A 22723-nucleotide genomic window follows, 5' to 3' on the forward strand; every position below is an offset into this window, starting at 1 on the left:
TCTCCAATCCTTCTTCCCCACCGCATACACGAGTGTTCTATCTAGTCTAGGTACTAGTCCCAGATTGTTTCTTACCCGCCGTCAAAAACCAAGATCCCCTCTGTTAGTTAGATGTGAAAAAAAAATCCCTTCTTTTAGATGGATGAAATTCCCCCCTGTAGCTCAACTGTGGAGTGAAATTCTGCTGTGGTTTGCTACAAGTCTTTGTCGGCTTTTGGATTCAGAATCGATTGAACTCCGATTCCTCGGATGAGGACTTGAGACTTTTTGTACTATATACATCGTTAGTCAACCATGAGAAATAGATTTTTTAAGACGAAAAGGCATAGCCCTGCTTCCACATCATGAAATAGTTGTATCCATAGTGATAGTAATTTATTAAGAAATGCTCTGGAGCCAGCAACAGTCATTTCGGTCAACCCAGAGAACACCTGAAATTAATGCTCGGCACCTTGTTCATGTAAGTATATAACGCCCAGCAAGCATGCCCTCTAAAAGCTTCAGGTTGTCCTGAAGGGGAGTAACTGTAATTACTTCACTCTTGTATGTCAAAAACCTTGGTCTTATTCACCGGACAAAACTAATTACTAATCATCTTTTATCCCTGCCCTTCTCTTCTCCAGTCCGTTTGTATCCTTTTCATAGCTGTTTCTTCTTTTTACACTTTGCATCTCTGGCACAAAGGGACGCAGTCAAAAAACAGTGATATGTGAAATGTTGTTATGGTGTGACCGTTACAAGGATTAACATGGATTTTGCTCAGAACTCTTGTCTCTTGTTCTGAACCACCCACGGATTATATTTTGCTCAAGCTGTAGCTTGTTTACCTCATATTATTCGGGGGTACTACTTTTTTTGGGTCTAACAAAGCTATGTTGGGACCCCAAATCCTAGCTAAAAACCTACCTGGGAGTACATATTTACAGTTTTTATTGTGGCCAACATATCTTTTAGTCTTACTTCATTAGTTATTCCTTATGTGCACTGGCTTGTTTGACCTATGTCTGGTAGGCCAAGATCTGGCCGTTTGTTCAAAACTTCTTCTAGAAGCAAATTACATTTCTTTCCAGCATCCTGCAAGAACAACGAAAAATGATGACATGCACTTTTTCTGAAAAATGATGAAATGCACTTTTTCTTGGAGAAATTGGTACTGAGCAGTTCCTTGACGAACTCTCTTTTCCTCATGAAACCATGCAACTCACTAGATTATCCTTTCTTTTCCTTATGGTGTTCCATTTTTGTTGTCTACAGGAGTGCTTGAATGGAGAATTTGTTAGGGTGGGGCCTAATCCGAAGTTTGTCCCTGTTGCAGGGTATCATTGGTATTGACTCTTACTTCTTGTTGACAATTTGCTGGTCATGCACCAGTTGCTAGCAAAATCTCAATTCTTAAACATCACTTTCTGGTCCTAAGGGCATAAATACGGGCTGTTATCTTCCTTCAACAGTGTGACTACAGTATCCATATCTGCTTTTTGATGTACACAGTTTAATTGTGGTAGTATACAGGAAAAAAAGTTCAGTTGTGGTAGTAGTAATGTTTTTTTGTAACACAAGTGCTCATTGTCACATCTGTTGCTTCTGATAATTGAGCGTCACATTTCTAATTTATTTGTTATTCTGTGTTCTCTTTTTTGCAGGTTTGATGGGGATGGGTACGTAATACAGTCTCTTCTGTTTGGAACACTGCAGATCTAGCTCTAGTTGCACATTCATTTTTTTCCTGTTCTCAGTACAATTTTCCAGACCATACCACTTATGTTACTGTTTCAAGCCCACACTTGCAAGATTATACATAAAATTCAACTACATCACAATTTTGATGTTTCGGCATCAAGTTTTCATTACTGCAGCTCATGATTTTTGTGATAAAATTCAGCCTTAATCTATGTTCCAGACTGTTGCTTTTCGGTTACACCAACTTCTATATTGTTTCTTACAGAATGATCCATGCAATGCGTATTAAAGATGGGAAAGCTACATATGTATCAAGATACGTGAAGACTTCTCGCCTCAAGCAAGAAGAGTATTTTGGTGGAGCAAAGTTTATGAAGGTAAGTTTCATAAAAAATCTGAATCTTCTTAACAGTTGCTCAATTATTACGCAACACTTGATTGCCTCCATTACCACCTATGTTCTGTTTTTCTTATTCATGCTTGCAAATTTTTTGCTCTGTTAATGAAGAATCCAATATATATCATACATACGTCTATTTTAATCTACCATATTTCCTTGGTTGAGTTCTCTGATCAGCTTGGTTCTTAATGACATAACCATTGTTCGGGAACTCGGTAACTGGTAATTGCTCGGTCGACTACTGATTAGCGATTAATCGGTTAATCGGCCATTTAACTGAATTAATCGGTCGATCATTAATCGGCTGCACATGAGAATATATTGGCAACATGTAACTAGTTTTTCACGTATTGTACACCACATAATCCAATGCTCATAGCTACGTATTATACATTTATACTAAAATATAATGTCGTAGCTTGTAGGCCTATAAAAAGCATGGACAAGAGGTAGAATTGTTACCTGGATGGTTTGATCATGATGCATCCAAACAGGAAGGCAACAAACCTACAGAATTGATGATAGATATGCATTTGTATATGCTCTAAACTTGTCATTGTCAAGATAAATGATTAAATGACAGCAATACATGTGACAACAAGAAGCCACACATGAAACATGACAAGATAAATTAAAATGACAGCCACACAACTTGGCAATATGCAGCCACACATAACAAGATAAATAGCAGCCACACATGTGAACATGGAATAATTCACTACAAGGTTCAACACAAATAGCATAATAGGTAATAAGGTTCTGTTAGAGTACATAATGGGGAAAAATGGGCCTGGGCTGGCGGTATAGCCCTTTAGTCTTAGGGTTAATTAGAGATAAGGGTCGCTTGCTTAGGGGTGAAGAATGGTGAATTCATCTACAAGTTCGACCCTACAAAGAAAATGGTATGGTCTGTAGGGGCTGGCCAGGTACAGCCGGATCCCCTGGACGGCGGCCCGTAGGGGCTGGCCAGGTACAGCCGGATCCCCTGGACGGCGGCCCGTAGGGGCTGGCCAGGTACAGCCGGATCCCCTGGACGGCGGTGACGAGGTCGTTGAGGACCCCGGTGACCTCCTCCGGGGTGTAGGCGGCTGCTGGCGGCGCGGCGGAGGGCGCCGACATCTGGGCGGTTGGGGAGGCGCACCCCTCCTCGCCATTCTCCATCGACAGCCCTCCACTCTTCTATGTGCGGTGCCGACCAACAGCCGTCCGGCGGGGAGAAGGCATGGTGTCACCGACAGGAGCGCACCGCGTAGCACCACTGCATTCCGCCGCCCGCCGCCGCGAGGACGCCTCTGCTGGTCGCTCTTGCGACCACTTCCAGGTGGCCATACACATGCACTCCTTTTGTCCAGATGGTGTCCATGGGATCCAGGTGGTTGTACACGTGCACGTCCGACGTGCGGATGGTATCCATTTTTTGTTAAGAGGACCAAAATAAATCATCCCAGTCCATTTCAGGTTGAGAGTAATAAAACAAGCCGAGATGTAAAAGGCTTGTTTTTAGGTGTTAGGTTTGTGTTGCGTCGAGTCATGGTTATAAGTTGGTTAGGCTGCAGCTCGAGGACAAGCTGCATGTCCAGGTGGGGTGTAGTGTTAGAGTACATAATGGGGCTAATGGGCCTGGGCTGGCGGTATAGCCCTTTAGTCTTAGGGTTAATTAGAGATAAGGGTCGCTTGCTTAGGGGTCAAGTAAGCCTTGCTTGGGAGTCAAGTAAACCTCTATATAAAGAGAGGAGATGTATCAATCTAATGAAGCAAGAATTAAGAAGGAAATCCCTTCCCTCTTGCCCGGCCGTGGGCAGAAAGGCCCCTGGCCGGTCCTCTCGCGCCCTCCTTCTAGCAGCGCCATAACAGGTTCACTGACCACAAATACTCAAATAGTTCTCACAACTCATAATGGCCTGGATTGCCGCTTCGGTTACCCCCTTTTTTTTATGGATGCCGCTTCAGTTACCTGACCCATCACCGATTAATCGGTTTGACAACCAATTAATCGTCTGACAACCGATTAAATGCCAGTTAATCGGCTTGACCATTTAATGAAACGAGTACGTGCTACTCGCCTCAGTTAGGCACTGAGTAGCGATTAAATGGGCATTTAAATGGTAACTCGGCCGAGTTCTTGAACAGTGGACATAACTAATCTGATGCCCACCATAATTTTCTGTAGTGTACTTGTGGTGCTTGCAAAGCTGCCTGTGCTTGAACATAAGTTTATTAGTATGAATATTCTCTTCTTTTATGGCTTATCTTGTCAGTTGTCAACTTGTCATATACTCATATTTCCGTAGAGGTCTCTATCGTGTCATCTTAGCTTTCTGGCTGCTACATTGACCGTATGGTAGGTGGACCTAGTTTATTGCGGCTGATGCCATCAATACATGATAATGTCATGAATAATATTTAGGTCATACCATCTGTCAATTCAAGGCTAATAAAGCTACTAAGTATCAATTTAAAACCCTGCTCTCCTCGCCTCTGGTGGGTTTAGTGATGGCTATATACGCAATCAGTTGTGCACACGTGTGAGTTCTTGTATTGATGTTTACAGATTGGAGATCTAAAGGGCTTTTTTGGATTGTTTATGGTTCAAATGCAAGCACTTAGGAAAAAACTGAAAATCCTGGATGTTACTTATGGATTTGGGACAGGTACCTCTTTCCCTTATGCAGTCACTGAATGATGTATATCTGCATATTTTTCATGGGTATTTAATTTTAGTGGGATATTATTGATCCGTTCCCTTCTTTTCCAGCTAATACCGCACTTATATATCATCATGGCAAACTCCTGGCCCTGTCAGAAGCAGATAAACCCTGTAAGTTCCGCACATTTTTTTTTCTATATGCATGTATATATATCATTGTAGATAGGGGGCCTTAACTGTGGTTGTGCTGGCCGCTACATTACATCTTGTTGCAACTTGTTATCATCCACAAGTCCCACATCCATCACAATAACTATGCAACTGTGGAAGATGAGTTTTTATTTTCGTTTTTCAGACGTTGTTAAGGTCCTTGAAGATGGAGACCTGCAAACTCTTGGGTTGTTGGATTATGACAAGAGGTTGAAACATTCTTTCACTGCTCATCCCAAGGTTGATCCATTTACAGGTACACTACGGTGACGTCGTACTATTTCTTACTTTCTTTTAGGACAAAAATCGTGTTAAATGATGTAGTTTATCCTTTCAGATGAAATGTTCACCTTTGGGTACTCGCATGAACCTCCTTATTGTACATACCGGGTCATCACCAAGGATGGAGTTATGCTTGATCCTGTGCCAATAACAATACCAGAGTCTGTAATGATGCATGACTTTGCAATCACAGAGAACTATTCCATATTTATGGACCTGCCTTTGTTGTTTCGACCAAAGGTACGCGATGCTTTATGCACGCCATCAATTGACAGGCAATGTCCTCAATGATAAATGCCTTCAGTACTTTTTTTTCCTGCACCATTTCTTTTCATCCTGTTGAAGGATGCCCTACACAGATGCATATGGGATAGTCATGCATTTGCATTAGCACTTGATAAGGGACACTCTTCTTCACAATCTGGTCTTATTGTTCTGCATTCTTGTACAAAGGAAATGGTGAAGAATGGTGAATTCATCTACAAGTTCGACCCTACAAAGAAAGGTCGTTTTGGCATACTCCAGCGTTATGAAAAGGATGAAAAAACCATCAGATGGTTTGAACTTCCCAATTGCTTCATTTTTCACAATGGTATGCCATTTCTTGCTACTTTGTTAGAGCACGTAGTAGTTCCAATCGATGCATTGCACAATTTAATTATCAGTAGTTTTCATTCCATGCTAGTCTTATCAAACTGATCACAAGAAGCATCTCTTGTCGCAGCTAACGCTTGGGAAGAGGGCGACGAAGTTGTTCTGATTACCTGCCGCCTTGAGAACCCAGATCTGGACAAGGTGAACGGTACCCAAAACGAGAAGCTTGAGAACTTCGGGAATGAGCTGTATATACGCCTGCGACCTCAACTTTTACTTTGAATTCCATGCAACTCACCAGTGCTTGTGCCTAATTTTACATCTTCTATAGGTATGAGATGAGATTCAACATGAAAACCGGCGCTGCTTCACAGAAGCAACTGTCGGTCGCTGCTGTAGACTTCCCTCGAATCAACGAGAGCTATACCGGCAGGTAGTTCTGCTGAAGCTTTGAACTTCAACATAAGTTTCCTTTCTTGTATGATGATGCTTATATCATAAAGCACCACTGTATATCAACCCTTGATAAAACTTGCACCTACAGTGAGATTCTTCCTGGAGCTATATCGTGTGCTTTCTCTGATCTTTTACTCTGTGATAATGCAGGAAGCAGCGGTACGTGTACTGCACGATACTCGACAGCATAGCGAAGGTGACTGGCGTCATCAAATTCGACCTGCACGCCGAGCCAGAGAGCGTCAAGAAGCAGCTTGAAGTTGGGGGGAATGTGATGGGCATATATGACCTGGGACCTGGTAGGTTCGGCTCGGAGGCGGTCTTTGTGCCCAAGGAGCCCGGTGTGTCTGGGGAAGAAGATGACGGCTACCTGATACTCTTTGTGCATGATGAGAACACAGGGTACTCTTCCATTCCCTTCCTATACATAGACCATCACTCTAAGCTGCTGCTCCATGGTTATAGTTGCTAGAAAAAAAGATAAAGAATTGTGTTGTGGATGCAGGAAGTCTGAAGTGAATGTGATTGATGCCAAGACCATGTCTCCTGATCCGGTGGCGGTCGTCGAGCTGCCGAACCGGGTTCCTTACGGGTTCCACGCCTTCTTTGTCAACGAGGTACTTTTCAGCTAGATATCTTCTTCTTTTCTGATCTGATTGCGTATGTATATCCTATGGTAAAGAGAGTAGTATTTTGGCAAAGCCTGAAATGAGATCTATTATCTATTTATTTGGCATTTGCATCGTATATGCTGAAGAACATCTATCTGTCTTGTGGTTTTGTTTGACAGGAACAACTGGTACATCAACAAGCAGAGGTGTGAAGAAGAGTGAGTGATAAACGACTCTACTCTTCATGTTGTACACGGTGCAGAAATAAAGGAAAATGTAGTACATAGTATATTGATACCATATATGCGTTAAATTAGTAGCATTGCCCTCAAATATTTGTACAGTGAGTGAATTAATCGACACATGAACGAGACTGCAAATTTCATACTACATGATTATTTATGATAGTAAACATGGATTTCATACAGGTAGATGATAGTAAATTTTATTGCATAGTTGCATATATATACTCCATGAACATCGTTGGATTATGCTTACAGCACTTGCTACTAGAGGAGCTAGACACGATGATACATACATTCATTCATTTTAATAAGAGATAAAGGCGTGAGAGCCACCGTATGGCCGGCGGCTGCGGGCCACTTGCTCTGGACTGATCGCCGGTCCGGCGTCAATGTGCGCCGTCTGCTCCCCGGCCACCTCTGCCACCCGCCGCTTCCCCAACTCGACGTAGTCCGGCGGGGTTGCGGCCGCCCTCCTCACCGCGCTCCCCAAGCGTGACAGCAGCGCTGTCGCCCCGACGGCCAGCGAGCCTGAAAAGGTCATGCCGGTGGCCGTCAGAGCGGCAAGCAGCGCTGCCGGGACGAGCACCGGGCTGGCGAGCAGGAGCAACGGCGCCGCCACGGCCAGCCCCGCGACCGAGGCAGCCAGCACCGTGCCGGAGAGGGCGAGGAGGCCGAGAGCCCCGAGCGCTGCCACCACGAGCATGCCTGGCCGCCGCTGCCGGGCGCGGTCACGGCGGTGGTCCTCCGCCATGGATGGATTCGTCACCGCCGCTGGATTCTGTGAAGCTAGCCGCTGATGGTCTCTCTGGATGGAAGAAACCAGATGCTTTGGTTCTTGGTGCAATTTATATACACAGAGGTAGGTCCACGCCACGCGTAGACGACGGCACACACGCTTAGGCCGCCATAGTGGCACGTGGAGCACCATGCACGTGGCCACATTGAGCCAAATGAACACTGATAGTGAGGGTATCCATAGTTTTTTTTTAGCATTAGTACAGACACAAGCGCTCATATACACGCGCATACACTCATCCCTATGAACGCACATACGCACACCTTACCCCTATGAGCACCTCCGAAAGACTGAGCCGGCATATCATCTTGAGATTTACGAAGTCACCGTAGGCGCCTCGTCGTCGACGGGAACGTCTCCTCCCATTGAAAGCGCATCGAACGTATCCATAGTTAGAGCATCTATGCCCGGGCGACTAGTACCCGTCTCAAACACATGACGGACGATTGATAAAAAAACCCAACTTAAGTGTTTTCTCGAACCAGTCTCAAACGATCGGGCTGCCCAAATTTAGGACGGATAGGGAGGCCCAAAAGTGCTCGGGCTTGTCTGTCACGTCGAATCCGGCCCGCGTCAATCTACTCCGACCTCACATACATTTGTCCCTATTCGCTTGCCGGACCAAACCCTAACCACTCCTCTCCCCTCCCCTACGCCCTCAAGCTCACTTCTAGCAAGCTCTGGCCTTCTCCGGCATAGCGGATCTGCGAACAGATACCTCATCCTAGTTGGGCCCGAGAGGGAGATGGTTGCCGGCAAACTTTTTTGATGATCTCGCTTATGAAAGAGGGGCATGATCTTCCGAGTTCCTTGTAGTTTTCAGTGGCTTGCACAAGATCGTACCTTGTTTTTCCTTTCTTTCTCTCTGAGCAAAACCCAAACTATCTTTCTTTTTTTTTTGCGGGTGAAAAAAAAAACCCAAACTATCTTGTAGGTGAAGGGAAACCTCTCCGTAAATAAAATAAAGGGGCCCACCACCCCACGGCCGCATCTCCTCCCTCCCAGTACGTAGACGATCCTTGACCTAGATGGGGCGCCGACGCGGCCCTTGTCGCCTCCTCCTCCAGTGGCGGGGATTGGCGCTAGTGTGCAAGCGAAAGCGACGACGCACACGCAGCAGAGGAAAGAAATTGACGGAGAATTCTTCTTTTACTATCATAGCGTACATGTACATGTGAAATGTGATGTTATCCTCCTCTATCTATCAAAATGCCATCAACTCAACTCATAGCGTACGTTTTAGGATGAGGAAGCAAACCCTAGACCTAGACTTCTAGAGTGGTTTCTAGAGCGGCTGTGGATAGATGGATCTGGCGATCGAGGCCATTTTCGACTTGGATTCGATCCATCCCACAGACTCCCCTTCCCTCCATCCGCGAGTTAGGTTTCTTAAGTTTTCTTATTACTACATGCATGTTTGCAGATCCCAGCTTGGCCAACTATGGAGATATAATCTTGGTACTGTTTGAGACGCCCTCTGGCTTTGCAATTTTCTGTTTCAAGGAGGGCTACCTCAAAGAACCGGTACTACTTGCTTATTTGTTGTTATTTCTTCTCTGCTCCGTCCGTTACTCATGTTCTTGTTTCTTAATTTTTTATCATCGGCCTAGCTGATTTTTCTATCTTCTCCAGAATACCTGGCAAATCTTTGGCGAGCATTTTAGGACAAAAGGGGTAAGCCCTCTCCTGTGCATCATTTCCTTCTGATTGTCGTTATAGCTTGTTTGTCTTGTCGCCAATTTAAACAGAGTAGTACTCTTCTTTTCTGTTACATTGTTCACAAGAGATTAATTATTTTCTGTTACATTCTTTTCTAGCCATGGTGATTGAGCTGTAACTTATTCTGAACTGCATTGCAAGAACAAGAGGACTTGAACAAGGGTATATCTTTTACGATTATTATTAGTGTTTCTTATAAGTGTTTCAAAAAACGGTGCTACACAGCGCATTTTAAAAAGCGGTTGTGAACCAGGCTAACAAGATCCCGTCGCTTAGAAGCTAGGCGTTGCATCCAATCGCTTTCCTGCCTAGAGCAGTATAGGGCTTGGACAATGTAGGGATGTGGAGCAAAATGGAGATGAAGATGTTACATATTTGTCATCTTCTCTGACCTATTATGCCAAATTTCCTCTTATTTAACATGCCAGTACTTGCTGTGCTTGGCAGAGCCGACTGCTTACCACTTTGTGTCTTTTTGTAACATTGATTGCTATGTACATACTGAATTGCCTTCCTCATGATTGGTAGATATGGTGAGCTATATATTTTGATTACTTTTCTTTCTTGCTTTAACATGCTCACCCTTGTTCATTTCTGTATCAGATCGTATGGCTGAAAGAGTTTCAAATTTTCAAGGACAAGTCCAGTGCCATTGATAATTGTACTGGTGTTAGTAGGGAGCTTACTGAGATGATCTCGCGCTGTCACCACCCTTGCCAGAAATTGGCCGTTGGAAAACCTGAATACAAAACAATCATCGAAACAAGCTTGGTCAGTGTAAAGCTCCCTTTGTTTGCTTATATATGATTGTGGAAAACTTTGAATATCTAATTTTCTGCCACTTGTTTCAGCCGGGTGTACCTTGCCTCTTCGACGAAACTGTGATGGAGGTGATGTGGGGCCTAAAACATCTCATGCATAGTTTAGTTCCCCAAGAAAAACTGAAGCTCACAAAGGAGGACCGCTTGCCAATGAGCCAAGGACTAAAAATGTTCCTGTATCATTATGGCTTTGATGTCAAACCGGAGTTGGTTAGTTAACAAGTTCACTTCCTTTATGTCTGAGATGAAATGCTTTTGTGCTTTATGCATGGCTCCATGTCATTTAGTGTTACACCATTATCCGATATTTAGTTTATGTAGTGTGAACTTAGAATCCTCAATTGCCCCTGCCCAAAGCTCTTGGTGCAAAGTTTTTTTTTAAAAAAAAGCTCTTGGTGCAATATGTACAATCTTTTTTTCTTCCTTTAGTGACAACGCTGTACTCTTTTTGAGCCCAGGTTAATGAGCAGGTTGTTATTGCGGCATGCCTCTTGCTTGATGCTGGATTGCTCGTGGAGAGCCACTCAGAACAACTGCGCTGGGCTGCTGGCAAGCTGAAGGAAGTGTCTGGCATTAACCCGGAAGGCTGGTCCGCGATGAAGACCGCGACGGCTCTGAGAATCATGTTTGACCCTGCAGAAACAACAAACGAGGAAATGGAGGTAATGTTTTGTAAATGCTTAACATTTTATTGAATTTTGTCATTCATGCAATGCAACAATAAACCTTTCTTTCTTTCAGATTTTTACTGAAGAAGAGGTATCAACGCTGGAGATGACTTGCCATAAATATGAAGACATTATTTATAAGGACTTTGGCCTCAAGATCCACAGTGAACTTGTGGAGATGCGTGAAGTTAAGAAGGATGCCCTGGGAGCACTGGGCTTCTTGCTTGGATCAAGCGTGTGATGAGAAGCCCATACTTTTCTAGTTTGTTAACTAGTTAGTATGTAGGGAGAAGTGATCCTGGGTGGTGAGGCTGCCACTGCCATCCGTCCCGGAAAAAAGTGTTGGACAATGTGTGTTGGTGTTTTAGTAATATCGACTCTGTGTAATGTGTCTTCGCGTTTTAGTAAATCGACTGTGGGTAAATTGACCAGTGCATCAATCATATTTTCAACTTTATCTACTTTACAATCTCAAAAATTGCACGAAATATGTTTAATCCCTCCTTGCACTATTACAAGGGAAGAAAATCCTATGCGACCCGGGTCGTACACCCAGGTCGTGAGACCCTCTCGAGAGGAGGACACTTGGCAAAAGCTCTTCAATGCAAGCAATTAATTCTCTAATTAATTCCATCAACAAATCGCTAATCACGTTCCTTCCGTCCCGCTCTGTTCCCCACGCCTCCTAGTCCTTTCAGCTTCTACTCCTATTCATCTTCTCTGCCTCTTCCATCTCGCCGCCGACGAGGCCGCACCATGGCGCAGCCAGACGACGGCGACAAAGCACTAGATCAATCAACATATATGGCAGCACATCCATTGGGACCTCCTCTGCCCACATCTCCACTCATGGTGAGTACAATCTTCTGCACGAGAAATTATATCCTTCTGAACCATGTTCGATTAATTTCAGTACTCTCGCAGCAGTCGCCATGGAACACAGTTCCACCATGGACGAGCAGCGCAACAAGAAACGATCAGGATTTTCAAGATGGAAATATGGCAGCCCATCCATCGGAACCTGCTCTACCCACACCTCCTCCACTGATGATGAGTACAACTTGTTGCAAACAATATATAGTAATTTAATTCGTTTAACTAGTATTTAAAGGAGCAGATTTAACACAAACATGTCTTTCTTCAGAAGCACGCATCTAAGTTTTGGTAAAGAACAGATTAATAGCATCAATCCTTTGTATAATTATTTATTTCTGAACCATGTTTGAATGATTACATTACCCTCGCAACAATCGCAGAACACAATTCCACCGAGGATGAGCAGCACAGCAAGGAACAATCAGGATTTGCAAGATGAAAATATTGTTCCAAGAGTTGGGAAGACCTTTCAGTGTGAGGAAGAGGCATATCGGTTTTACAATTCTTATGCTCAAACCAAAGGATTCAGCATTAGGAAGTGCCACCTTAAGCATAGAGGAGATGGGTCTTTAAGTTCTAGATATTTTGTTTGTAGCAAGGCAGGTGTGAAGGGCACTCATCCAACACATGTAGCCAAGAAAGAACAAGCTAATTCGAGGACTGATTGCATGGCTCGTGTTCAATTCAGCATCACTCGGGAGGGTATTTGGAATGTGCAGAAAGTCATGCTCGATCATAATCATCAGCTTGTAAGTCCAGATAAGAGGCACATGCTTAGATCGCAGCGTCAACTCTTAGATGCCGATCGCCATATGATTAAGCAGATGAGGACATCGGGAATTAAACAAGCTGAAATATATGATTTCTGTGAGCTTTGGTATGGTAAAGATGCAGTACCCTCCTTGCAAATGGATTGCAACAATTTTTTACGAAGTGAGCGCTTAAAGTATTTGGAAACCAAAGATGCTCAAACATTAACAGAGTATCTAAAGAATGAGCAAGCTGAGGACCCTTCGTTTTTCTACGCCATGCAACTAGATGATGATGATGGCACAATAATGAATATCTTCTGGACCGATGGACAAGCTATCATGGATTACTCTGTCTTTGGAGATGCCATTTCCTTTGACACCATATTTTCAACAAATAAGTTTCAAATGCCATTCGCTCCGTTTATTGGTGTTAATCATCACAAACATACTATTCTTTTTGGTGCAGCGCTCTTATATAATGAAACTGCAGATACCTTTGAGTGGGTTTTTAGAACCTTCCTACAAGCTATGTCTGGTAAGCAGCCTGAAACAATATTCACCGATCAATGTGTTGCCATTATAAATGCTATTGGAAGGGTTTCTCCGGAAACACGACATCGTCTTTGTTTATGGCATTTGTACCAGAATGCCGCTAAACATCTAAGTCATGTAATTAGCGACCATCCTTTGTTCCTTAAAGAATTCAAAAGATGTGTGTATGAAGATAGATCAGTGGCGCATTTTGAGAATAGATGGCATGAGCTCTTGGTTAAGTACCAGATTGGGGGAAATTCTTGGATAAACAATCTGTACAAGTTGCATGAGAAGTGGGCTACTATTTATCGTCGGGAGTCTTTTAGTGCAGACATGACATCAACACAAAGGAGTGAAGGAATGAACAATGTGTTCAAGAAAACTTTCTGCAAAAGACTATGCCTTTCAGAATTGATACAATCATATGAGAAGTGCATTGCTCGTCTTCGCCGGAAAGAAAAATACGTAGACTACAAGTCACGCCATACCAATCCAGTACTCTGCCTACCTAGCCTACCTTTGTTGAAGACTGCAGCGGAATCATATACCAGGACACTCTATTCCGAGTTCGAAGAAGAATTCAAGAAGCAATTTAGTTTGTCATGTATTTTGTTGAGCACCAATTACACAGTTAGCACTTACAAGTTGACATCTTTTGAATACAAGAATGATGAAGCCATAGTGGCTTTTAATCCAACTACTTTGGAGATATCGTGTTCATGCAAGTTTTATTGCTGTATAGGTACGCAACATGCTTCCTCACTTCCTTAATATGATAGCCTTTGAAATTACTTTCTAAAATAGTTTTGAATGTTGTAGGTATATTATGCAAGCACACTCATAAGGTTTTGACCTGCTGCAATATCATCACCCTGCCAAGTCAGTTCATATTGAACAGATGGACCAAACATGCAAAACAAGAAATTTTTACTTCCAAACCGAATACCGATGATAGCCTAGACTCTATGTTTGCACATACTTCTCGAAAAATGATGTCACTTGCATTGAAGTGTAAAACTTCGAAGGAGGTTCTTACATATCTGAACGTTGGTATTGATAAGTTGGCTTTGGAAGCACATGATTACTTGGCAATCTAAACTTAGATGAGGATGATGATTCTGAAAGTTCCTCCAAAATGAATGAATATGTTGCCAAGACAATGGTGCCATTCAAAGCTCCTGAACGAATAAAAGGTCCAATGAAAAAAAGATCAAAAGATGTTCTAGAGGGAGCAAAGAAAGGGGAAAAGAAAGGTACATTTAATTCTTATGTGTGAATAAGTAGCAAAGTTTCACTTCTATTTCTTATATTCACATAATGTGCAAGAAAAGGTACAAACCATCCAGCAAAGGAGTCGGTGCTTGTTCCACCTACAATTGGCCCTTTAGAATTCGCCGGTGCCAGTGCTATATGTCCGCCTGTAGCCATGGCATTTGGAGAGTGCCCACCAGTTTCTGTTCCACCCATTCAAGGAGAATTTACAAGATTATTGCTTCAAGCTCATGGAGATGGCACAACATTGCCGGCTGCTCGTCAATTAGATTTCAGCGAAGGTGCTAGCACATCAAGGTTTCAGCAGTGACGTATGTGTCATACACTGATTCTTGTTGTTTCCTTAAAGCTAGTTAGCTGGGCATGTCAGCTAAATGGTGTTATTAGCTATGTGCTTGTGTTGTTACCTGAATATTGGTGAACAAATATTTTCAAACCTTGTGCATTTGTCTCTTTAGCAAAACTGGAATGTTCTATTCTCTTATTCTGTAGCTATATTCATCAAGATGGTCAATCTTATTTCTCTGAAAGTAATGACTATATGCAATCTAATTTGTTGCAGTGAATAAGTAAAGATTTTTTTCCCAATATAATGGTCAAGTGCACTCCCAGTTCTAGATCCTAAAGTGCAGTCATATTTTGCAAAAAAAGTGATGTACAAGCAACATTACACACAACAGCTTGTATTCTTGCCTTACAAAAAATCTCTTTTGTCAATTACCACGAATTTCTATTCAGAGTGTACATCAAATTATTTTATACAACAGTAACTCAATCACTGGCAAGATGTGCCAACTACAAAAAGTTGTACATGTATCGGTACCTCATCAAATCATTGACAAGATGAGCAAACTACAGAATTTTGTACAAACTACAAAGTTCCTTCCTTTCGCACATTTATCCTTGGTCATCATTGGCAACATGAGCAGCTCAAATCGTTGGCGTCGTCACTGTTGGGGCTGTCTTCTTTGCACACTGTCAGGTCAGTCCAGCCGCAGTGGAGAGCACCAGGGGCGGCGGCCACAGCCACGGCCGTGGCGAGCGAGCTCGAGAAGCGCCTCAGCTGCCGCGAGTGAGCTCAAGAAGCGCCTCAAGGGAGAGCAGCCGAGGCAGCGAGGGTGAAGGCGGCGGGGCGGCGCTGGCTGCCGCGGCGAGCGAGCGGAAGAAGATAAGGGGAACTGGGTTTTTTGGGGTGGAGGTTAGGATTCAGGATTTTTATTTTATGAAACGGAGCATAAATGTCGTACTACGTGATTTGAGGTTCGCTTTGCCAAGTATCCTCCTCTCGAGAGGGTTTCATGACCTAAGCGTACGACCCGGGTCGCATAGGATTTTCTTCCTATTACAAGATGAATAAGTAAATCTACACACAAAAACATGTCATAGATATATGATCCTGGGTGTTGAGGCTGCCACTGCCATCCATCCCGGAACAAAGTGTTGGACAATGTGTGTTTGTGTTTTAGTAATATCGACTCTGTGTAACGTGTCTTCGTGTTTTAGTAAATCGCCTATGGCTAAATCGACCAGTGTATCAATCATATTTTCAAATTTCTGTACTTTACAATCTAAAAAATTGCATGAAATACGTTTCATCCCTCCTTGCACTATTACAAGATGAGCACTATTACAAGATGAATAAGTGAATCTACACACTAAGACGTGTCATAGATATATGATTCTCAAAAAAAGCTAAAACAATTTATAATGGTCAACCGAGGGACTACTTTAGTAATTTGACTCTAGTGATGAATTTGTCAATTGCCGAGGAGGGGAACGCATTCAACGATTTCGTTTGTGTTCATGTTGGCATAGGAGAACTACTAACCGGGAGTCGTCGCCGCCCTATTGGAACCGGCGGTCCCCAAAAGAATTTTGATCAAATTTCGCAAAACAGATGGTCTAATTCAAAGTTTCGATAACAAAGGCGCCGCCACCTCGGGCACCCCCTCCCGACACCCCTTCACCTATATAGGAAAAGGTCAATACAAGAACCGGTCACGTGTGGAAATAGCATGTACCGCATGCAGTATTTCTCGGTGAGCTTGCGCCAGCTTCACGGTGGCGATCGCCCTCATCACGGTCGTGACGTTTGGGAAATAAAAAAATGTTCGTGATTTTTTACAAGTTCTGTCAAGCAGTGATAGCAGTGTTTGGACCACAATACTTGCGAACACCCAATGCAGAAGACACTGCTCGGATCCTAGCACAGAATGCAGCAAGAGAATTTCCTGGGATGCTTGGAAGCATCGACTGCATGCATTGGAAATGAAAGAACTGTCCATTTGCTTGGCAGGGGGTGTACAAAGGCGTCACAGGCAGTTGCAGTGTGGTACTTGAGTTGGTGGCCACAGGACCTCTGGATTTGGCACTCCTTCTTTGGTACGCCAGGAACTCATAATGACATCAATGTGCTACAGTGCTCCCCTGTCTTTGCCAAGCTTGTTGAAGGCCATTCTCCTCCGGTGAACTTCAGGGAAATGGATATCGTTTCTATTGTCCGGGTCACACCACCAAGTATGTGGAGACTCGACAAGAAGTATTTTTTGAGGATAACGAAGCCACCGAAATAAGGGAGATCAATCTTGATGAGAAACGGGTGTGTGTTCCATCCCCAACTATCCAGGAGATTGTTTTGCCACTACAAAGTATAGTGCCATCTCATGCTAATCCTCAATCTAGTACTTCAGGTGCTGAGGCTGATGGTGATCCTGAAAATAATGTCAATCCAGAAGGTGAAGAGGATCACCAGTCGAGCAATGAAGATGACCCTCAGAACAATGATGCTCCTCCACCACCTCCTCCTGTGGGCAGGCCACGGCGTGAGAGAAAGAAAGCCATATCATATGATTATATCACATAGATGATTGAGGATATGAATGATTTGGGAAAGGTGGAGGATCCAACCTCTTATAAGGAAGCCATTAAAAGTGAAAATTCGTTCAAGTGGTTATTTGCCATGAAAGGCGAGTTGAAGTCTATGGGCTCAAACGACGTTTGGGACTTAGTAGAAATTCCCAATGGAGCTAAGAAAGTAGGCTGCAAGTGGGTCTACCAAACCAAGTATGATTTCAAAGGGAATGTCGAACGGTTTAAGCACTATAAGAAATATGTCAACTAGTGACTTTCTGTCAGTGACCCTGGAAGAATTGGTCATAGATCTACGACCATTTGAGACCAATTGGTCAAAAGCTGCTCGGGGGGCTCCGAACCCTTAACTATATCGACCATTTTGGCCAGAAAGGTCGTAATTTCCTTACACGAAATGGTCATAAAGAAGACAACACTGATCCGCTGCCTTATTTCTAACTGATCACGACCAATATAGATGGTCATAATCTTGTAAATTGTGGTGGATTGCTATGACTAGGTGCCACCTCATCAGTTTTGCTTATGTGTCATGTCCATGTGTCAATTTTTGTCCTAGGTTGTGAAGCAACCTATATTTCTGTCATTCCCAAACTTCCTGAAAAAATTTCATAAATTCTTTGGGTCATATCTTCGTCAAATATGTAAAAATACTTCCTTTCCTAGTTCAAAAATAATTCAATAATATTCATTTTCCTATTTTGTTCAGAACATCACTTTGTGAAGGAAGTACTATTTATATATTCTTGATTGCCCTCAAAATTTTTGGGCACTCTTTCCTATCCAAATCATTGCCTCATGAGAAAATTCCACTCCATTTGCTCAGTAAATCTTCCTCGGCAAATTTCCAAAGTTTTTGTCCACCTAGAAGCATTGTGAAGGAAGTACAAGATAGAAATATCGTAAAGAGTTGAATTTTTGCCACCTATTCTATATGCCAAAGTCACAACTCTACACAAAAGTTTAGCTCTATCTAACAATACATATGAGCTCACCATCGAATCTTTGTTTCTAGTACTATTTTTAGTTTGTGAAGCAACTACATTTTATATTGATTTATAATTGCTGAAAATTTACCAGGACATTACCCTGACAATAGAAACCCCCTACACCAAATTTTAGCATAATGCAATCATCTATGTAAGCCCAGCTTCAGTTTCTATTTTCTGTCCAAATTGGCACATTACAAAGCAAGTGCTATCTAGCCACCTCCTATTGTCGTCAAACTTTTTTTGACATCTTAAATTTACAAATCATTGCCACATTCCAATATTCAGATCCATTTGCCTATTGAATCTTCCTCGGCAAATTTCTAAAGTTTCTATCCAGAGAGAAACTTTGTGAAGGAAGTACAAGCTAGGATTATCCAAATGGTATAAAATTTTTACAGTGCTTTACTATGCCCAAATTACCATACTCCACAAAATTTCAGCTCAATTCAATTATCCATTTGAGCCCAGCTTCACCATCCATATTTCTGCCCGATGTGGTACTTTTCAAAGCAAGTGCCATCCAAATTCCTCCATTTGAGCTGAAAATTTTCTAAGACAGTATCCCTAGTATATGATCATCCTCAGCCAAAACTCAGGCACATTGGCTTTGTGAATTTTCCGTACTGCTAATCAAACACTTGGCTGCTAATTCCTGTTTGAGCATAGTTCGGTCTCCTCGTGAGATTCTTCTGTTGTTATTTTATTCCTAGCATCTACCTGGGGAATTCCCAACCTACTAGACATGCCTAGGCTGCCCAAAACGCATGGCAACGCCACGGTCACACGGTGACCAAGCGGCGGGCATGCGAGTCTACGCGCTTTGGAGTTGGGGCCCTGGGCCACCGTCCAAACCTCGACGTATCACCACCGAACCATGTATTTATGCTTAAATAGATACTTATGTACCTAGAAATGATTTTTGGAAAAAATAAATAGCAAACTATGAGGAAGCTGCAGTTCAAATTTTACCCGCTTCCTACTGAATCGGCGGAAATTTGTCTTTTTCACGAGAGGTGGATCGAAACTTTTGACGCCCAACCATTTTTTTCAGTTGTGAATTATATATGGCCTAGTATTTTATAAAAATGATTTGGTCCAATATTGCAACAAATATATGGTAGGTACTTCACAAAAAAACTCATTTCGGGCACTCGAAAAATGAAAAATGAATTTTCCATGCAATGAAAATGAAAACTCCCTTAGGCAACATTGTTTGTAATTCTAAGATGCACCCTTGTGCACAATATGAGATCATTTGAACAAACTATACCATGAATGTGGCCATAAGATTGATCATTTGACTTGAAAGCCATGAATCTTTACGCATGATACCTCATTTATGAGAACACTTTTTAAAAATAATTAATGTATTACAAGTTTATTATTTTTACTAGAAACTTGGTCACATATGATGACACAATGCAAAGGTTTTCCAATTTTTATTTTTTTTATTTTTTATGCCTGTTTCAAAATGCGGTCAAAACGACGGGCTTCACCGTTCCTAGCCAGTGGTTGAATCTTGGAAATTTTTTATGTTTCTCTGATTAAATAGATACTTATGTACCTATAAATGATTTTTGGAAAAAATAAATAGCAAACAGGCAGCTACAATTTCAAATTTGACCCGCTTCCTGCTGAATCAGTAGAAATTTGTCTTTTTCATCAGAGATGGATCAAAGCTTCTGACTTCCACCAATTTTGTCAATTGTGCATTTAATATGGCTTAGTATTTTAGAAAATTGATTTGGTCCAATTTTGCAACAAATATATGATAGGTCCTTCACAAAAAAAACTCATTTCGGGCACTCGAAAAATGGAAAATGAATTTTCCGTGCAAAGAAAATGAAAACTCACTTAGGCAACATTGTTTGGAATTCCAAGCTGCACCCTTATGCACAATACGAGATCATTTGAACAAACTATGTCATGAATGTGGCCATAAGATTGATCATTTGGCTTGAAAGTCATGAATCTTCACGCGTGATAGCTCATTTCTGAGAACACTTTTTTAAAATAATTGTTGTATTACAATTTTATTATTTTTCCTGGAAACTTGGTCACATATAATGACACAATGCGAAGGGTTTCTAGTTTTTTGATTTTTTTCTGAAATTTTTATGCCCGTTTCAAAATGCGGTCAAAACGGCGGGTTTGACCGTTCCTAGCTAGTGGTTGAATCTTGGAAATTTTTTTATGTTTCTCTAATTAAATAGATACTTATGTACCTACAAATGATTTTTGTAAAAAAATAAATAGCAAACTATGAGGCAGCTGCAGTTCAAATTTTACCCACTTCCTACTGAATCGGCAAAAAATTGTCTTTTTCACGAGGGCTGGATCGAAACTTTTGACACCCAACCATTTGATCAATTGTGCATTATATATGGCCTAGTATTTTATAAAAATGATTAGGTCCAATATTGCAACAAATATATGGTAGGTCCTTCACAAAAAAAACTCATTTTGGGCACTCGAAAAATAGTAAACGAATTTTTTGTCCAAAGAAAATCAAAACTTCCTTAGGCAACATTGTTTGCCATCCCAAGATGCAGATCATTTGAACAAACTATGCCATGAATGTGGCCATAAGATTGATCATTTGGCTTGAAAGCCATGAATCTTCACGCATGATAGCTCGTTTCTAAGAACACTTTTTAAAAATAATTATCCTATTACAAGTTTATTATTTTTCCTGGTAACTTGGTCACATATAATGACACAATGCGAAGGTTTTCCAATTTTTTATTTTTATTTTTATGCCTATTTCAAAATGCGGTCAAAATGACGGGCATGACCGTTCGTAGCTAGTGGTTGAATCTTGGAAAATCTTTTGTGTTTCTCTAATTAAATAGATACTTATGTACGTAGAAATGATTTTTGGAAAAAATAAAGAACAAACTATGAGGCAGCTGTAGTTCAAATTTACCCGCTTCCTACCGAATCAGTGGGAATTTGTCTTTTTCACGAGAGGTGGATCGAAACTTTTGATATCCAACTGTTTGGTCAATTATGCATTATATATGACCTAGTATTTTATAAAAATGATTTGGTCCAATATTGCAACAAATATATGGTAGGTCCTTCACAAAAAAACTCATTTTGGGCACTCGAAAAATAGAAAATGAATTTTTTGTCTAAAGAAAATGAAAACTTTCTTAGACAACATTGTTTGCCATCCCAAGATGCACCCTTATGCACAATATGAGATCATTTAAACAAAAAATATCATGAATGTGGCTATAAGATTGATCATTTGGCTTGAAAGCCATTGACCTTCACACATGATAGCTCATTTCTGAGAAAACTTTTTTAAAATAATTATCGTATTACAAGTTTATTATTTTTCCCGGAAACTTAATCACATATAATGAGACAATGCGAAGGTTTTCCAATTTTTTGATTTGTTTTTGAAATTTTTATGCCCGTTTCAAAATGTGGTCAAAACCGCCGCTGTGTTGCATCATCGCAACACCCATCGCCCTCATGTTGCGCTATAGTGAAATTTCACCAGCAACCATTGGATGTTGCAGTGGAGGTTCGACGGGGCAGCCGATGCTGCTATGGAGCACCGCCGTGCAGCGGTGGCGCTGCAGTGAAGCTTCACCGGCGGTCGGCGGGAGTGCTACCGAAGTTTCAATGAAGCGCCCGTGGAGCTGCAGTGAAGCACCGCCGCAGTTGCAGTGAAGCATCGCAGGAGCTGCAGTGAAGCGCCGCCGGGTTCGTTGAAGCTCCGACGAGGGCGGAGCTGTAGCGAAGCACCGCCTGGGTCGTTGAAGTTCCGTTGCGTGGTGTTACCATGGAGCTGCTGCGTGCTGCTGCCATGGGAGTTTCCCGATTCAGTGGGTACGGTGCGTCTGATCGAACGGCTCTCCAGGCAGCTTATTTTTGACTAAAATCATTCAGATGATTTGTGGTAACTGTCTATTTTTAATCAATTGCGACCAATTTAAATGGTCAAAACATCGCACTGCATTCTAATTGGTTCGCCGATGTCTCACGCGGATCATGCATCAAACATCACCTGATGCTGGTGGATCCAACGGCAGTCATCAACCCTTCCACACCAACCCCAAAACTCTAGCTAGGTCCTCGTGGTCATTTTCCATCCACCCCCGCCTCCTTTCTTTCCCTCTCCATCGCGCCCTTCCTCACCGCGTCGCCACCCCGACCCCTCCCCTTCCTCCCCGCCATCCTCTCTCTCGCGACGCCGCACCCTCCCCGCCAGCCCCTCGCTTCCTTCCCCACCTTCTCACGCTCCCTCCCCAACCGATCCAAGATACGGAAACAATCCTCACCCCAC

General features: G+C 42.4%; 3 protein-coding genes across 3 annotated transcripts in view; 2 read left to right on the top strand and 1 right to left on the bottom strand.

Moving 5' to 3' along the window:
* The window catches only part of LOC119298720 (carotenoid 9,10(9',10')-cleavage dioxygenase-like), a 7812-nt gene extending 520 nt beyond the window's left edge, over window positions 1–7292 (top strand). Inside the window, exons 2-14 of the mRNA XM_037576006.1 lie at window positions 1255–1325; window positions 1644–1658; window positions 1946–2057; window positions 4632–4731; window positions 4836–4898; window positions 5083–5193; window positions 5275–5459; window positions 5673–5811; window positions 5944–6061; window positions 6145–6246; window positions 6420–6671; window positions 6775–6886; window positions 7060–7292. Coding sequence (XP_037431903.1) covers window positions 1255–1325; window positions 1644–1658; window positions 1946–2057; window positions 4632–4731; window positions 4836–4898; window positions 5083–5193; window positions 5275–5459; window positions 5673–5811; window positions 5944–6061; window positions 6145–6246; window positions 6420–6671; window positions 6775–6886; window positions 7060–7092 — 1413 coding nt within the window. The 3' untranslated portion in view covers window positions 7093–7292. The remainder of the gene's footprint in view (window positions 1–1254; window positions 1326–1643; window positions 1659–1945; window positions 2058–4631; window positions 4732–4835; window positions 4899–5082; window positions 5194–5274; window positions 5460–5672; window positions 5812–5943; window positions 6062–6144; window positions 6247–6419; window positions 6672–6774; window positions 6887–7059) is intronic.
* A 75-nt stretch (window positions 7293–7367) lies between these two features.
* On the bottom strand, window positions 7368–7917 carry LOC119298721 (oleosin 18 kDa-like). Its single transcript, XM_037576008.1, has one exon. The coding sequence runs from the start codon at window positions 7874–7876 to the stop codon at window positions 7430–7432; it is 447 nt and encodes a 148-aa protein (XP_037431905.1). The 5' UTR covers window positions 7877–7917; the 3' UTR covers window positions 7368–7429.
* A 1367-nt stretch (window positions 7918–9284) lies between these two features.
* Window positions 9285–11590, top strand: LOC119296750 (probable nucleolar protein 5-1). Its single transcript, XM_037574832.1, has 6 exons — window positions 9285–9445; window positions 9554–9595; window positions 10244–10411; window positions 10492–10671; window positions 10920–11123; window positions 11203–11590. The coding sequence occupies exons 1-6, from the start codon at window positions 9335–9337 to the stop codon at window positions 11368–11370; spliced, it is 873 nt and encodes a 290-aa protein (XP_037430729.1). The 5' UTR covers window positions 9285–9334; the 3' UTR covers window positions 11371–11590.
* Window positions 11591–22723: the final 11133 nt, after the last annotated feature.

This window comes from Triticum dicoccoides, chromosome 5A, assembly GCF_002162155.2.
Source record: "Triticum dicoccoides isolate Atlit2015 ecotype Zavitan chromosome 5A, WEW_v2.0, whole genome shotgun sequence".
Classification (NCBI taxonomy): Eukaryota; Viridiplantae; Streptophyta; class Magnoliopsida; order Poales; family Poaceae; genus Triticum; species Triticum dicoccoides.